The sequence below is a fragment of the Staurois parvus genome, unplaced genomic scaffold, assembly GCF_062004578.1.
Source record: "Staurois parvus isolate SC_StPar_1 unplaced genomic scaffold, SC_StPar_1.0 ptg001011l, whole genome shotgun sequence".
NCBI classification, from domain to species: Eukaryota; Metazoa; Chordata; class Amphibia; order Anura; family Ranidae; genus Staurois; species Staurois parvus.
This window is the reverse complement of record NW_028318807.1, coordinates 1,061,944-1,080,739: the sequence shown is the minus strand read 5'-3', so window position 1 is coordinate 1,080,739 and position 18,796 is coordinate 1,061,944. Positions and strand designations below refer to the sequence as shown.

Genomic DNA, 18,796 nt, shown 5'->3' with positions numbered 1-18,796 from the left:
GGGTAGTCTGTATCTCTTTGATATGAAGGGAAGGACATTCTGGGTAGTCTGTCTCTCTTTGATATGAAGGACGGGACATTCTGTGTAGTCTGTCACTCTCTGATATGAAGGACGGGGCATTCTGGGTAGTCTGTCACTCTCTGATATGAAGGATGGGACATTCTAGGTAGTCTGTCTCGCTCTCTGATATGAAGGATGGGACATTCTGGGTAGTCTTTCTTTCTCTTATAGGAAGGATGGGAGATTCTGGGTAGTCTGTCTCCCTCTCTCTGATAGAAAGGACGGGACATTCTGGGTAGTCTGTCGCGCTCTCTCTCTAATATGAAGGACGGGACATTCTGGGTAGTCTGTCTCTCTCTCTCTCTGATATGAAGGATGGGACATTCTGGGTAGTCTGTCTCTCTCTCTCTGATATGAAGGATGGGACATTCTGGTTAGTCTGTCTCTCTCTTATTTTGAAGGACGGGACATTCTGGGTAGTCTGTCTCTGATATGAAGGACAGGACATTCTGGGTAGTCTGTCTCTGATATGAAGGACAAGACATTCTGGGTAGTCTGTCTCTCTCTCTGATAGGAAGGATGAGACATTCTGGGTAGTTTGTCTCTCTCTGATATGGAGGATTCGATATTCTAGGTAGTCTGTCTCGGTCTCTGATATGGAGGATTGGACATTCTGGGTAGTCTGTCTCTCTCTGATATCAAGGATGGGACATTCTGGGTAGTCTTTCTCTCTCTGATATGAAGGACGGGACATTCTGGGGAGTCTGACTCTCTTTGATATGAAGGACGGGACATTCTGGGTAGTCTGTCTCTCTCTGATAGGAAGGACGGGACATTCTGGGGAGTCTGACTCTCTCTGATAGGAAGGACGGGATATTCAGGGTAGTCTGTCTCAGTCTCTGATATGAAGGATGAGACATTTTGGGTAGTCTCTCTCTGATATGAAGGACGGGACATTCTGGTTACTCTGTCTCTCTCTGATTTGAAGGACGGGACATTCTGGGTAGTCTGTCTCCCATATGAAGGACAGGACATTCTGGGTAGTCTGTCTCTCTTTGATATGAAGGACGGGACATTCTGGGTAGTCTGTCACTCTCTGATATGAAGGATGGGACATTCTGGGTAGTCTGTCACTCTCTCTGATATGAAGGACGGGACATTCTGGGTAGTCTTTCTTTCTGTTATAGGAAGGATGGGAGATTCTGGGTAGTCTGTCTCCTTCTCTCTAATAGAAAGGACGGGACATTCTGGTTAGTCTGTTGCGCTCTCTCTCTGATATGAAGGACGGGACATTCTGGGTAGTCTGTCTCTCTCTGATATGAAGGATGGGACATTCTGGGTAGTCTGTCTCTCTCTGATATGAAGGACGGGACATTCTGGGTAGTCTGTCACTCTCTGATATGAAGGATGGGACATTCTGGGTAGTCTTTCACTCTCTGATATGAAGGACGGGACATTCTGGATAGTCTGTCACTCTCTCTGATATGAAGGACGGGACATTCTGGGTAGTCTTTCTTTCTCTTATAGGAAGGATGGGAGATTCTGGGTAGTCTGTCTCCTTCTCTCTAATAGAAAGGACGGGACATTCTGGTTAGTCTGTCGCGCTTTCTCTCTAATATGAAGGACGGGATATTCTGGGTAGTCTGTCTCGGTCTCTGATAAGAAGGACGGGACATTCTGGGTAGTCTGTCTCTCTCGTATATGACGGACGGGACATTCTGGGTCATCTGTCTCTCTCTCTGATATGAAAGATGGGACATTCTGCGTAGTCTGTCTCTCTCTCTGATATGAAGGATGGGACATTCTGGGCCGTCTGTCTCTCTCTCTGATATGAAGGACGGGACATTCTGGGTAGTCTTTCTTTCTCTCATAGGAAGGATGGGAGATTCTGGGTAGTCTGTCGCTCTCTCTCTCTGATATGAAGGACGGGATATTCTGGGTCATCTGTCTCTCTCTCTGATATGAAAGATGGGACATTCTGGGTAGTCTGTCTCTTTCTGATATGAAGGATGGGACATTCTGGGTAGTCTGTCTCTTTCTCTGATATGAAGGACGGAACATTCTGGGTAGTCTGTGTCTATGATATGAAGGACAGGACATTCTGGGTAGTCTGTCTCTCTCTGATAGGAAGGATGGGACATTCTGGGTAGTCTGTCTCTCTCTGATTTGAAGGATGGGATATTCTGGGTAGTCTGTCTCTCTCTGATAGGAAGGACTTGACATTCTGGGTAGTCTGTCTCTCTCTCTGATAGGAAGGACGGGACATTCTGGTTAGTCTGTCTCTCTCTCTGATAGGAAGGACGGGACATTCTGGGTAGTCTGTCTCGGTCTCTGATAAGAAGGACGGGACATTCTGGGTAGTCTGTCTCTCTCGTATATGACGGACGGGACATTCTGGGTCATCTGTCTCTCTCTCTGATATGAAAGATGGGACATTCTGCGTAGTCTGTCTCTCTCTCTGATATGAAGGACGGAACATTCTGGGTAGTCTGTCTCTCTCTCTGATATGAAGGACGGAACATTCTGGGTAGTCTGGCTCTCTCTCTGAAAGGAAGGATGGGACATTCTGGGTAGTCTGTCTCTCTCTGATAGGAAGGACGAGACATTCTGGGTAGTCTGTCTCTCTCTCTGATATGAAGGACGGGACATTCTGGGTAGTCTTTCTCTCTCTGATAGGAAGGACGGGACATTCTGGGTAGTCTGTCTCTCTCTCTGATAGGAAGGACGGGACATTCTGGGTAGTCTGTCTCAGTCTCTGATATGAAGGACGGGACATTCTGGGTAGTCTGTCTCTTTCTCTGATATGAAGGACGGGACATTCTGGGTAGTGTGTCTGTCTGATTTTGGAGGTTTCTGTTTTATTATGTATACCTTTGTTTTTATCTTGTGTTCTGTATCTTTAAGACTTTTCTATCTGTAATTAAGTAACTTTTTTAAACAGTTGGTTGCATAAGAGTTAGGTTTATTGTTTCTTACTTTTTTTTAGATATTTTGTCACTTTACTGATATCCTTGTAAGGTAATACAATGCAGGAATGGTTATCAGGGGACATTTCTCGTGGCTGCAGTTCCTCTGAATTCCACAAGATGGTGATCTCATTTCTACTACCCAGACAGGACTCCTCTATGGAATACAGACAGGAAGTGATGTCAGGTACAGACAGGAAGTGATCTTGAATAAAGACACAAAGTTCTATGTGGTCTGAAGGAGATCGGAGAGGTTTGTGGACCTTTAGAGGAGGTAATTATTATACAGGATTTATGGCGCCAAAAGTTTTCTCAGCACTTTACAATATAATGGTAGACAATACAGCAACAATACAGTTCAATACAAGAGGGATAGGAGGGCCTGATCCTGGGAGTTTACAATCTAAAAGGGAGGGGCTAGTGGTACAAGAGGTAGTAACTGTGGGGGATGGACTGGTAGGAAGAGTAGAAGATTCCAGTATTAGCTGAAGGCAGGAGAGGCTTCCCTGAAGAAAGAGGTTATCAGAGATCGCCTAAAAGTGAGCAGAGTAGGCGATAGTCTGATAAATTGTGGTAGAGAGTTCCAGAGGATGGGGGAATCTCTGGAGAAGTCCTGGAGATGAGCATGGGAGGAGGAGACAAGGGAGCTAGAGAGTAGGAGGTCTTGCGAGGAGCGGAGAGGACGGTTTGGGTGATATTTGGAGACAAGATTGGTGATGTATTTTTGGGCAGTTATAAATGGCTTTATATGTTATTGTTAATGTTTTGAATTATATCCATTGGGCAACGGGAAGCCAGTGGAGGGATTTACAGAGGGGGGTGGAGGATACTGAAAGGAGGCCAGTGGAGGGATTGACAGAGAGGGGTGGAGGACAATGAATGGAGGCCAGTGGAGGGATTGGCAGAGAGGGGTGGAGGACACTTAGTGGAGGTCAGTGGATGGATTGGCAGAGAGGGATGGAGGACACTGAGTGGAGGTCAGTGGATGGATTGGCAGAGAGGGGTGGAGCACACTGAGTGGAGGCCAGTGGAGGGATTGGCATAGAGGGGTGGCAGATACAGAATGGATAGTAAGGTGGATGAGTCTGGCAGCAGCATTCATGATAGACTGAAGAGGGGATAGCCTGTGATGAGGTCGGCCAATGAGGAGGGAGTTACAATAGTCAAGGCGAGATATAACAAGGGAGTGAATAAGTTGCTTAGTGGTTTCCGAGGTTAGGAACGGGCATATCTTGGAGATGTTGCGGAGGTAAAGTCTGCAAGATTTGGACAGTGATTGGATTTGGGACTGAAAGGACAGATGGGAGTCTAGGATTACACCTAGTACCCTGGCATGAGGGGAGGGACTGATGATTGTGTTATTGATCTTGATGGAGAAGTCAGGGGAGGGGGCACGGGCTGGAGGGAATACTAAGAGCTCAGTTTTGAAAAGATTGAGTTAGAGGAAGTGGAGTGACATCCATGCCGATATGTCGCTTAGTAGGTTAGTAATGAAGGGGTGAGGTGAGGAGGTGACTGAAGGGGTGAGGTGAGGAGTAGAAAGATAGATTTGTGTATCATTATCATAGAGATGGTACTTTTAAGCCATGGGAGTTTATCAAGTGACCAATGGAGGAGGTGTAGATGGAGAAGAGAAGGGGTCCAAGGACAGATCCTTGAGGCACCCCTATAGAAAGAGGGAGTGAAGAGGAGGAAGCAGCATTATAGGTAACGCTTAAGGAGCGCTGTGATAGGTAGGAGGAGAACCAGGAGAGAGCAGAGTCTCTGAGACTCAGAGAGTGGAGTTTTTTGAGGAGGAGAGGATTGTCAACATTATCAAAAGCTTCAGAGAGGTCAAGTAGTAAGAGTATGGAGTAGTGGCCATTGGTTGGAAGGAGTAGGGAGTAGTGGCCAGTGGCTGGGATGAGTATGGAGTAGTGGACATTGGTTGGGATAGGTACGGAGTAGTGGCCATTGATTGAGATGGGTACGGAGTAGTGGCCATTGGTTAGGATGAGTACGGAGTAGTGGCCGTTGGTTGGGATGAGTAGGGAGTAGTGACCATCGGTTGGGATGAGTACGGAGTAGTGGCCGTCGGTTGGGATGAGTACGGAGTAGTGGCCGTCGGTTGGGATGAGTACGGAGTAGTGGCCGTCGGTTGGGATGAGTACGGAGTAGTGGCCGTCGGTTGGGATGAGTACGGAGTAGTGGCCGTCGGTTGGGATGAGTACGGAGTAGTGGCCGTCGGTTGGGATGAGTAAGGAGTAGTGGCCGTCGGTTGGGCTGAGTACGGAGTAGTGGCCGTCGGTTGGGCTGAGAACGGAGTAGTGGCCATCGATTGGGATGAGTACGGAGTAGTGGCCATCAGTTGGGATGAGTACGGAGTAGTGGCCATTGGTTTGGATGAGTACGGAGTAGTGGCCATCGGTTGGGATGAGTATGGAGTAGTGGCCATCGGTTGGGATGAGTACAGAGTAGTGGCCATCGGTTGGGATGAGTACGGATTAGTGGCCATCGGTTTGGATTAGTATGGAGTAGTGGCCATCGGTTGGGATTAGTATGGAGTAGTGGCCATCGATTGGGATTAGTATGGAGTAGTGGCCATCGGTTGGGATTAGTATGGAGTAGTGGCCATTGGTTGGGATGAGTATGAAGTAGTGGCCATTGGTTGGGATGAGTATGGAGTAGTGGCCATTGGTCTTAGCAGTTAGTAGATCATTAGTGAGGTTTAGTAGGGCGGTGTCAGTGGCGTGTAGTGAGTGAAAGCCAGACTGTAAAGGGTCGAGAAGGTTGTTGTCAGTGAGGTGGGAGCTCAGGCGATTGTAGACTAAGCGTTCTAAGCGTTTAGAGGTAAATGGCAGCAGGGAGATGGGTCTTAAGTTGTTCAGGTTGATGGGGTCCAGGGAGGGCTTTTTAAGTATGGGAGTTATATGCACATGCTTTAGAGGGGAGGGGAAGGCACCAGTAGAGAGGGAAAGATTGAAGATGTGAGTGAGGGATCATAGGATGGAATAAGAGGGTGACCGTAGTAGTTGTGAGGGGACAGGATCCAGGGGGCAGGTGGTGAGATGGGCTTCTGAGAAAACCTTAGTGACCTCTTCAGTAGTAGCGAGGTCAGAAGAGGAAAGTGTTGAGGGAGGTTTAGTATAAGGTATGCTAAGTGGGATGGATGTCTGTGCAGTGGTGATGTCCCTACGAATTGCATCAGTCTTGTTTTTTAAATGATTTGCAATCTCATGAGCAGTGAGTGAGGTACTGGGTGGAGGTGGAGAAAGTAGAGAGTTAAAAGTAGAGAAGAGAAAACGAGGACTGAATGAGCAGGTATTGATGAGAGTGACAAAGTCGTCTTGTTTGGCAGCATGGAGGGAGGAATTGTATGTGAAGAAAGCAGATTTATATCGGGTGAATGCTTGCTGAGATTTGGTTTTACGCCACAATCGCTCCAGCGCACGACTATGTCACTTAAGATTTCTGGTGTCTTCAGTCTGACACGGTTGTAACGGTCGGGGCCTGATGCTTCGTGTTGTTAGAGGAGCAAGTGAGTCCAGTGTGGATGATAGTGAACTGTTGTAGACAGCAGTGGTAAGGTCAGGGCAGGACAGGGGAGAGATTCTGTCATAGAGTTGGTCAGTTGCAGAGTGGAAAGGAGCCGGGTTCAAGTTGTGAAGGTTTCTGCGGGTAATTGTTTGCTGCTTGGAGGGATAGGTGTTTGAAGATGAGGAGACTGTGAAGGTGATGAGATTGTGATCAGAGAGAGGAAAGGGGGTGTTTGTGAGGTTGTAGGGAGTGCAAAGATGGGAGAAAACAAGGTCTAATGTATTCCCATCAGAGTGAGTGGAGGACGGTATACATTGTGCTAATGCAAAAGATGAGGTTATGTTGAAGAGTTGGGATGTAGCCGGGTTGTTGACATTAATAGGAATGGTAAAATCTCTGAGAATGATAGCGGGTAGTTCAGAGGAGAGAAAGTAGGGTAGCCAGGTGGAGAAATCATCAAGAAAGTGGGACACGGGTCCAGGAGGCCGATAGATCACTGCAATCCTCAGAGAAATGGGAGAAAACAGCCGGATGCAGTGAGTCTGGAAAGAAGGGAAGGATAGAGAGGGAGGGTTAGGGAGGACATGGAAGGTGCTCAGTGAGGATAGAAGCAAACCAACCCCACCACCTTTCTGACCACTGGGTCTGGGTGAGTGGGTCCAGAGGAGGCCTCCATAGGAAAGTGCTGCGGGGGAAGTAGGATCTGCTGCTTGGAGCCAGGTTTCTGTAATTGCTAGTAGGTTAAGGGAGAGTCAAAAAGGTCATGGACAGAGGTGAGATTATTACAGAGTGGGCATTCCAGAGCGCTTATGAAAAAGGGAGCCTGGTTTTTGGGAGCACAGGGGCTGATATTAAATTGAGGGGATTGTGGCTATTCCATGGAAGAAAGAGGATGCCTGGTGTGGGGGTGAGATACTGGAGGACCAGGGTTTGGGGAGATATCCCCAGAGGTTAGGAGAAGGAGGGTGCCTGGTGTGGGGGTGAGACAGTGGAGGTCCAGGGTTTGGGGAGATATCCCCAGAGGTTAGGAGAAGGAGGGTGCAAAAAGTAAGATGGGAGTGGGATGTACACGAGCGCACATGCCTTCCAGTCCTGGTGTTTGGGTCAGCAGGAGAGTGAAGTATCAGCAGGAGGTGATGCGAGCAGTAGTAGGGAGATGGTAGCAGTGAGGGGGAGATGTACAAGTTTTGGGGTGGAGTAGAGGGGTAAAGAAGTGAGATTTTGGGAACGCAGGAAAGTAATATGAAAAGGAGGAGTAGAGGGGACATATGAAAGGTACACGGAGTGGCACTCAGACTTGTAAGAGATGTTTCCCGGGGTGTTTGCTTGTAGTCTGTCCAGCATGCAGGAGAGTTTCTTGTTGTTTTATCTTCCTGCTGCTTTAGTTCAACTGCTTCTTAGCACTTCATCAACGCAGCCCCCCCTCAGTGACTGTGCCCTCCCATCAATGATCTCCCCCATCAGCTGTTCTAAATTTATAGGGAGATGGCCAAATGAGCACTCATCTCCGCCCCAATTAGGAACTGATAAGGATCACATGAATGGATGATTCTCAAAGAGACCAGACACAGGCCATAGTCATAAACCAGTAATAAGATGTTATGTTCTATTTACACCCAGTAACCCCCCGTCATGTCCGTCCTCTTCCTCTATAGTCCTGTCCGTCCTCTCCCTCCATAGTCATGTCTGTCCTCTTCCTCCATTGTCATGTCTGTCCTCTTCCTCCATAGTCACTGTGACATCTTTTATCTCCAGCAGAGGATACACATCACTATTTAGAAGGACACAAGGTTCTCTACAAGGACGTCATGATGGACAATCAGCCGCCCCTCACATCACCGGGTAAGAGGAGACTTTATTGTAAAGGAGAGAGCAGTACGGAGGATCCACCTAGATCCCCCATCATCTGATAAACACATAGAAACAATGGATTCAGTCAGTGTGTGTGTTTCCTACAGATGGATCCAGTCATGGGAACCCACCAGAGAGATGTCCCCGTCCTCTGTATTCCCGGGATTCCACACAGGAAGGTCACACCATCCCTCACCATCATCAGGTAGATGAGGAACAATCACTGATAGTATCATTAGGATCTGTACATTATCTGTATTGTTACCATTGATGGCATTTTTATTATATATTCAGAGTGGAAACCTGAGAGATCCTAAAGTTGAGGATAAAGAAGAGATAAAAGAGGAGGAGGATGAGGATGGGGGGATGGAGGAGTCACAGCTTCTAAAAGAACACAAAGATCTGTACCAGGACACCATGGTGGAGTTATCCAGCTACAGGAACCCACCAGAGAGATGTCCCCGTCCTCTGTATTCCCGGGATTCCACACAGGAAGGTCACACCATCCCTCACCATCATCAGGTAGATGATGACAATTATTGGTAGTTGTGATTTATACACAGCATGTTTGTTACAATGAATGTTTTATTATATCTTTCAGAGTGGAATCCTCGGGGATGATAATATTGATGTAAAAGAAGAGTATAAAGAGGAGGATGAGGAGTATGGAGTGATGGAGGAGTTTTCAGAAGGACACAAGGATATGATGGAGCCACCTAATACCAGGAACCCACCAGAGAGATGTCCCCGTCCTCTGTATTCCCGGGATTCCACACAGGAAGGTCACACCATCCCTCACTATTGCAAGGTTGGTGGGATGGAGAATCTAGAACATGGACTCATACAGACAATATATGGATATTTTATGTGACCTTATATTTTACAGATGATATTTTCTCTCATTTCCTTGATTTAGAGTGGAGATCCAATCGATATAGAATTTGAGGTGAAAGCAGAAGAAGAAGAGGCGTATGTGAGGGATGATCAGCAGTCTATGGAGGAGGATGGAATAACGGGGACATTTATAGAGGAGGACACTCCTACAGAGATCAGCACAGGTGGGTCATGAACACTAAATCCATTCCTCCACCCATACTGCTCACTGATTGGTCCAGAGTAGGGCGGGGACTGGGTGATATCAGCCTGTAATCCCCTGGTCACTTTCCTGAGCTGTGTTCCCCGTCCTGTATTCCTGGATTTCTCTCGGATAATCTTCCTTCTCTGTGCTGCAGACACAATTTATGTATCTAGACTGGATTTATGGAGGTTCTGGGGTTCAGCTGGCAGCAAAATGTTGATTGGCAGCGGTGTGGGATCTACATAGTTACATAGTTAGTCTGGCTGAAAAAAGACCTTCCATCTAGTTGAACCATTAAAAATAAAAGTTATAATCCTACACCCACAGTTGATCTACCAGAAGGCAAAAACCCAGCAAAGCACGATCCGATCTCCTCCTGCAGGGGAAAAAATTCCTTCCTGATCCCCCTGAGATGCAATCGGATATTCCCTGGATCAACGTTACCTATAAATGTTATATCCAGTTATATTCTGTGTATCCAAGAAAGAATCCAGGACTTTCCTACAGCAACCCCCCCTTATGTATTATACATGGAGATCATATCCCCCCTTATGTATTATACATGGAGATCATATCCCCCCCTTATGTATTATACATGGAGATCATATCCCCCCTTATGTATTATACATGGAGATCATATCCCCCCTTATGTATTATACATGGAGATCATATCCCCCCTTATGTATTATACATGGAGATCATATCCCCCCTTATGTATTATACATGGAGATCATATCCCCCTTATGTATTATACATGGAGATCATATCCCCCCTTATGTATTATACATGGAGATCATATCCCCCCTTATGTATTATACATGGAGATCATATCCCCCCCTTATGTATTATACATGGTGATCATATCCCCCCCTTATGTATTATACATGGAGATCATATCCCCCCTTATGTATTATACATGGAGATCATATCCCCCCTTATGTATTATACATGGAGATCATATCCCTCCTTATGTATTATACATGGTGATCATATCCCCCCCTTATGTATTATACATGGAGATCATATCCCCCCTTATGTATTATACATGGAGATCATATCCCCCCTTATGTATTATACATGGAGATCATATCCCCCTTATGTATTATACATGGAGATCATATCCCCCTTATGTATTATACATGGAGATCATATCCCCCTTATGTATTATACATGGAGATCATACCCCCCTTATGTATTATACATGGAGATCATATCCCCCCTTATGTATTATACATGGTGATCATATCCCCCCTTATGTATTATACATGGAGATCATATCCCCCTTATGTATTATACATGGAGATCATATCCCCCCCTTATGTATTATACATGGAGATCATATCCCCCCTTATGTATTATACATGGAGATCATATCCCCCCTTATGTATTATACATGGAGATCATATCCCCCCCTTATGTATTATACATGGAGATCATATCCCCCCTTATGTATTATACATGGAGATCATATCCCCCCCTTATGTATTATACATGGAGATCATATCCCCCTTATGTATTATACATGGAGATCATATCCCCCTTATGTATTATACATGGAGATCATATCCCCCCTTATGTATTATACATGGAGATCATATCCCCCCTTATGTATTATACATGGAGATCATATCCCCCCTTATGTATTATACATGGAGATCATATCCCCCCTTATGTATTATACATGGTGATCATATCCCCCCTTATGTATTATACATGGAGATCATATCCCCCTTATGTATTATACATGGAGATCATATCCCCCCTTATGTATTATACATGGAGATCATATCCCCCTTATGTATTATACATGGAGATCATATCCCCCCCTTATGTATTATACATGGAGATCATATCCCCCCTTATGTAATATACATGGAGATCATATCCCCCTTATGTATTATACATAGAGATCATATCCCCCCTTATGTACTATACATGGAGATCATATCCCCCCCTTATGTATTATACATGGAGATCATATCCCCCCCTTATGTATTATACATGGAGATCATATCCCCCTTATGTATTATACATGGAGATCATATCCCCCCCTTATGTATTATACATGGTGATCATATCCCCCTTATGTATTATACATGGAGATCATATCCCCCTTATGTATTATACATGGAGATCATATCCCCCTTATGTATTATACATGGAGGTCATATCCCCCCCAGTATGTATTATACATGGAGATCATATCCCCCTTATGTATTATACATGGAGATCATATCCCCCCCCCTTATGTATTATTCATGGAGATCATATCCCCCCTTATGTATTATACATGGAGATCATATCCCCCCTTATGTATTATACATGGAGATCATATCCCCCCTTATGTATTATACATGGAGGTCATATCCCCCCCTTATGTATTATACATGGAGATCATATCCCCCCTTATGTATTATACATGGAGATCATATCCCCCCTTATGTATTATACATGGAGATCATATCCCCCCTTATGTATTATACATGGAGGTCATATCCCCCTTATGTATTATACATGGTGATCATATCCCCCCTTATGTATTATACATGGAGATCATATCCCCCCTTATGTATTATACATGGTGATCATATCCCCCCTTATGTATTATACATGGAGATCATATCCCCCTTATGTATTATACATGGAGATCATATCCCCCCCTTATGTATTATACATGGAGATCATATCCCCCCTTATGTATTATACATGGAGATCATATCCCCCCTTATGTATTATACATGGAGATCATATCCCCCCCTTATGTATTATACATGGAGATCATATCCCCCCTTATGTATTATACATGGAGATCATATCCCCCCCTTATGTATTATACATGGAGATCATATCCCCCTTATGTATTATACATGGAGATCATATCCCCCTTATGTATTATACATGGAGATCATATCCCCCCTTATGTATTATACATGGAGATCATATCCCCCCTTATGGATTATACATGGAGATCATATCCCCCCTTATGTATTATACATGGAGATCATATCCCCCCTTATGTATTATACATGGTGATCATATCCCCCCTTATGTATTATACATGGAGATCATATCCCCCTTATGTATTATACATGGAGATCATATCCCCCCCTTATGTATTATACATGGAGATCATATCCCCCCTTATGTATTATACATGAAGATCATATCCCCCTTATGTATTATACATGGAGATCATATCCCCCTTATGTATTATACATGGAGATCATATCCCCCCCTTATGTATTATACATGGAGATCATATCCCCCCTTATGTAATATACATGGAGATCATATCCCCCTTATGTATTATACATAGAGATCATATCCCCCCTTATGTATTATACATGGAGATCATATCCCCCCCTTATGTACTATACATGGAGATCATATCCCCCCCTTATGTATTATACATGGAGATCATATCCCCCCCTTATGTATTATACATGGAGATCATATCCCCCTTATGTATTATACATGGAGATCATATCCCCCCCTTATGTATTATACATGGTGATCATATCCCCCTTATGTATTATACATGGAGATCATATCCCCCTTATGTATTATACATGGAGGTCATATCCCCCTTATGTATTATACATGGAGGTCATATCCCCCCCAGTATGTATTATACATGGAGATCATATCCCCCTTATGTATTATACATGGAGATCATATCCCCCCTTATGTATTATACATGGAGATCATATCCCCCCTTATGTATTATACATGGAGATCATATCCCCCCTTATGTATTATACATGGAGATCATATCCCCCCTTATGTATTATACATGGAGATCATATCCCCCCTTATGTATTATACATGGAGATCATATCCCCCTTATGTATTATACATGGAGGTCATATCCCCCTTATGTATTATACATGGTGATCATATCCCCCCTTATGTATTATACATGGAGATCATATCCCCCCTTATGTATTATACATGGTGATCATATCCCCCCTTATGTATTATACATGGAGATCATATCCCCCCTTAATCTCCTCTTCTCAGTAGAGAATACATTCAGTTCCTCTAATCTTTCCTCATAGCTGATCTCCTCCATGCCTCGTATCCGTTTGGTTGCCCTTCTCTGTACTTTCTCCAGTTCCCCAATGTTCTTTTTGCAAATTGATGCCCAAAACTGAACTATATATTCCAGATGAGGTCTTACTAATGATATGTACCGGGGGGGGGGGGGGGGGTAATATGATATCTCTCTCTCTCTGGAGTCTATACCTCTCCTAATACAAGAGAGGATTTTGCTCACTTTAGAACCTGCAGCTTGCATTGCATGCTATTAAGATGGTAATCTACCAGAACCCCCAACATTGACCCCCCCCAGATCCTTCTCCAACACTGAACCTTGGGGTCCCCCACTAATAACACTGAACCCTGGGGTACCCCACTAATAACACTGAACCTTGGGGTACCCCACTAATAACACTGAACCTTGGGGTACCCCACTAATAACACTGAACCTTGGGGTCCCCCACTAACCCCTTCCATATCGGGCACTTTTACCTCCTTCCTGCCCAGGCCAATTTTCAGGTTTCAGCGCTCTCACACTTTGAATGACAATTGCGCGATCATACAACACTGTACCCAAACTAAAATTTGGGGGATATCTGGCCTACAGTGATTGGTCACTGCAGGTCACTTGGTACTGACAATGGGGCCGGTACACAGATCTGTCATTGGCCGTGTCCGAGGTACATGGCCAGTGACAGATCACGCTGCTGCACGGCTCTGCAGGCATGCAAACTGCGCATACCTGGAAGTATGCCATATGGCTTCTACCCAGAGGAATGAGGTGCTCGCCCGACCACCATCTGGCCATAGGCTGGGCGGGAACCAGCTAATACGACTGAACCTTGGGGTACATCACTGATGACACTGAAAGGTGGGGTACCCCACTAATAACACTGAACCTTGGGGTACACCACTAATAACACTGAACCTTGGGGTCCCCCACTGACACCCCTAGACCATTCAGAGTATGAATCATTAACCACTACTCTCTGAATACCATCTTTTAGCCAGTTTTCTATCCATTTACATTCAGATTTTCCAGCCCGTAGACTTTACCTTACACATTAGCCGTGTGTGGGGAACTGTGTCCAAGTATACCACGTCCACCGCCACCCCTCTGTCCAAGTATACCACGTCCACCGCCACCCCTCTGTCCAAGTATACCACGTCCACCGCCACCCCTCTGTCCAAGTATACCACGTCCACCGCCCCCCTCTCTGTGCAAGTATACCACGTCCACCACCACCCCTCTGTCCAAGTATACCACGTCCACTGCCACCCCTCTGTCCAAGTATACCACGTCCACCGCCACCCCTCTGTCCAAGTATACCACGTCCACCGCCACCCCTCTGTCCAAGTATACCACGTCCACCGCCACCCCTCTGTCCAAGTATACCACGTCCACCGCCCCCCTCTCTGTGCAAGTATACCACGTCCACCGCCACCCCTCTGTCCAAGTATACCACGTCCACCGCCACCCCTCTGTCCAAGTATACCACGTCCACCGCCACCCCTCTGTCCAAGTATACCACGTCCACAGCCACCCCTCTGTCCCAGTATACCACGTCCACCGCCACCCCTCTGTGCAAGTATACCACGTCCACCGCCACCCCTCTGTGCAAGTATACCACGTCCACCGCCACCCCTCTGTCCAAGTATACCACGTCCACTGCCATCCCTCTGTCCAAGTATACCACGTCCACCGCCACCCCTCTGTGCAAGTATACCACGTCCACCGCCACCCCTCTGTCCAAGTATACCACGTCCACTGCCACCCCTCTGTCCAAGTATACCACGTCCACCGCCACCCCTCTGTCCAAGTATACCACGTCCACAGCCACCCCTCTGTCCCAGTATACCACGTCCACAGCCACCCCTCTGTCCCAGTATACCACGTCCACAGCCACCCCTCTGTCCCAGTATACCACGTCCACAGCCACCCCTCTGTCCCAGTATACCACGTCCACAGCCACCCCTCTGTCCAAGTATACCACGTCCACCGCCAACCCTCTGTCCAAGTATACCACATCCACAGCCACCCCTCTGTCCAAGTATACCACATCCACAGCCACCCCTCTGTCCCAGTACACAACATCCACCTCCACCCCTCTGTCCAAGGATTTGCTCACCTCCAATCTAACCTGTTTCATGATGGGTTTAATCCCAGCTCACCGCTACATGTTGTCCATAGTAAACATTTAAGCTTCCACTGAATACAGAATACTAATACTGTGAGTCCTGACCCTTATACTATATAACTTGTACATTACATACTCCTGACCCCTGCACTATACACTCTATATTGTACATTACATACTCCTGACCCCTGCACTACATACTCTATGTTGTACATTACATCCTCCTGACCCCTGCACTATATACTCTATGTTGTACATTACATACTCCTGACCCCTGCACTATACACTCTATATTGTACATTACATACTCCTGACCCCTGCACTACATACTCTATGTTGTACATTCCATACTCCTGACCCCTGCACTATATACTCTATGTTGTACATTACATACTCCTGACCCCTGCACTATATACTCTATGTTGTACATTACATCCTGACCCCTGCACTATATACTTTAGTTTGTACATTACATACTCCTGACCCCTGCACTATATATTCTGTTGTACATTACATACTCCTGACTCCTGCACTATATACTCTATGTTGTACATTACATACCCCTGACCCCTGCACTATATACTCTATGTTTTACATTACATACTCCTGACCCCTACACTATATACTTTATGTTGTACATTACATACTCCTGACCCCTGCACTATATATTCTGTTGTACATTACATACTCCTGACTCCTGCACTATATACTCTATGTTGTACATTACATACTCCTGACCCCTGCACTATATACTCTATGTTGTACATTACATACTCCTGACCCCTGCACTATATACTCCATGTTGTACATTACATACTCCTGACCCCTGCACTATATACTCTATGTTGTACATTACATACTCCTGACCCCTACACTATATAGTCTATGTTGTACATTACATACTCCTGACCCCTGCACTATACACTCTGTTGTACATTATATACTCCTGACCCCTGCACTATATACTTTATGTTGTACATTACATACTCCTGACCCCTGCACTATATACTCCATGTTGTACATTACATACTCCTGACTTCTGCTCTCCCCCCTCCCCCCACTGCTATATATACACATAATATGGATTCTCTTTTGTTACACCCATTTCCTCCCAGCTGGACATTTTATATCGGATGATGTGATTGGAGCACAGACTTTTACATGGTGATAATAATGTGATAACATCCTCCAACTTTGGACCCTTAAACAGAAAGTGATAATGAGGGAGGTGTCAATACCCCAATGATAGTGGTCTTCAGGATCAGTCCAGTCTTCATCTTGGTTGTTCTCCCCCCATCCTCACTCTCTGACCTCTGGTGGGGCTCAGCCCCGCTGTTCTTCATGACTAAATCATGGACTAAATCAGGAAGTGCAGTACTTCTTGTGTTGGGAAGATGGTGATGAGTGATAGAAGGGGTGGGGACCCTCGTCCTATAATCCCCTCATCACTGTCCCTCCTATAAAAGACAGTTCTGGTTGTTTCCTCACTCTCTGACTAAGGTCCATGAATAAAGAAATGACCTGGTAGGAGATCAGAGGAGCCATTTCCTAGTTCCCTTGAGGTTGGAGTTGTAAGCTCCTCAGAGACCAAGCTGCCTGATGTGGGCGGAGTCCTGGTTTGGGGGAACCAATCAGCTCCTGTCTAGTAATCCTCTTTGTCTTTGTATTTTAGTCCATGGCCGGGAGATGAGGAAAACCTCCGAGGATTGTCTCACTTTGTCTCCAGACTGGAAAGTAGAAGATGAGGACATCACACAGTATAGTCCAGGAGAAAACCCGGCTCCCTCCAATGTCCATCCGGCACCACCCAGTGTAGATGGACCATCGGATTCCTTGTATCCTGAGGAACCTCAGACTGTGCGGGACCCGGCCGGCCTTCCAACAGGGAAGAGCTTCTTCTGTCCTGAGTGTGGGAAGGGGTTCCGCTATAATTCTAAACTTAATGTGCATAAACAATCTCACACGGGGGAGAAGCCGTATTCCTGTCCTGAGTGTGGGAAATGTTTTTCAGAGAAGTCCAGTCTTTACACACATCAGAGATCTCACACAGAGGAGAAGCCGTATTCCTGCCCTGAGTGTGGAAAATGTTTTTCATTTAAGTGCGATCTTTATACTCATCAGAGATCTCACACAGGGGAGAAGCCATATTCCTGTCGTGAGTGCAGGAAATGTTTTTTAATGAAGTCCCATCTTACCAAACATCAGAGATCTCACACGGGGGAGAAGCCGTATTCCTGTCCTGAGTGTGGGAAATGTTTTTCAGAGAAGTCCAGTCTTTACAGACATCAGAGATCTCACATGGGGAAGAAGCCATATTCCTGTTCTGAGTGTGGGAAATGTTTTTCAGACAAGTCCCATCTTTCCAAACATCATAGATCTCACACAGGGGAGAAGCCGTATTCCTGTCCTGAGTGCGGGAAATGTTTTTCAGAGACGTCCAGTCTTTACAGACATCAGAGATCTCACACGGGGGAGAAGCCATATTCCTGTACTGAGTGTGGGAAATGTTTTTCAGTGAAGTTCCATCTTAACACACATCAGAGATCTCATACGGGGGAGAAGCCATATTCCTGTCCTGAGTGTGGGAAATGTTTTTCACAGAAGTCCCATCTTTACACACATCAGAGATATCACACGGGGGAAAAGCCGTATTCCTGTCCTGAGTGCGGGAAATGTTTTTCAGACAAGTCCCATCTTTCCAAACATCAGAGATCTCACACAGGGAAGAAGCCATATTCCTGTTCTGAGTGTGGGAAATGTTTTTCACAGAAGTCTCATCTTTTCACACATCAGAGATGTCACACGGGGGAAAAGCCGTATTCCTGTCCTGAGTGCGGGAAATGTTTTTCAGACAAGTCCCATCTTCCCAAACATCAGAGATCTCACACAGGGGAGAAGCCGTATTCCTGTCCTGAGTGTGGGAAATGTTTTTCAAGTAACTTCAATCTTTCCAAACATCAGAGATCTCACGCGGGGCAGGAGCCACTTTCCTATCCTCAGTGAGGGAAATGTTCCTCACTGAAGTCCTGTCTTCCTTTACATCAGGGATCCCACACAACCCTGGAGGTGTATTAGCACCTTGAGTGTGGGAAATGTCTTCTAGATGAATTTTGCTGGACATCCCAGCTCTCATGTGGGGAAGAAGCACACCCTGATATACACCTCAGATATACTCCATGGCTGATCTTCATCATGGAAGAAACAGTTGA

The 18,796-nt window shown here is 45.7% G+C and overlaps 1 protein-coding gene across 1 annotated transcript in view; it reads left to right on the top strand.

The window, feature by feature from the left end:
* The window catches only part of LOC149441235 (uncharacterized), a 118,700-nt gene that overhangs the window by 74,335 nt on the left and 25,569 nt on the right, over positions 1 to 18,796 (top strand). Inside the window, exon 7 of the mRNA XM_089657609.1 lies at positions 17,277 to 18,543. Coding sequence (XP_089513735.1) covers positions 17,277 to 18,543 — 1,267 coding nt within the window. The remainder of the gene's footprint in view (positions 1 to 17,276; positions 18,544 to 18,796) is intronic.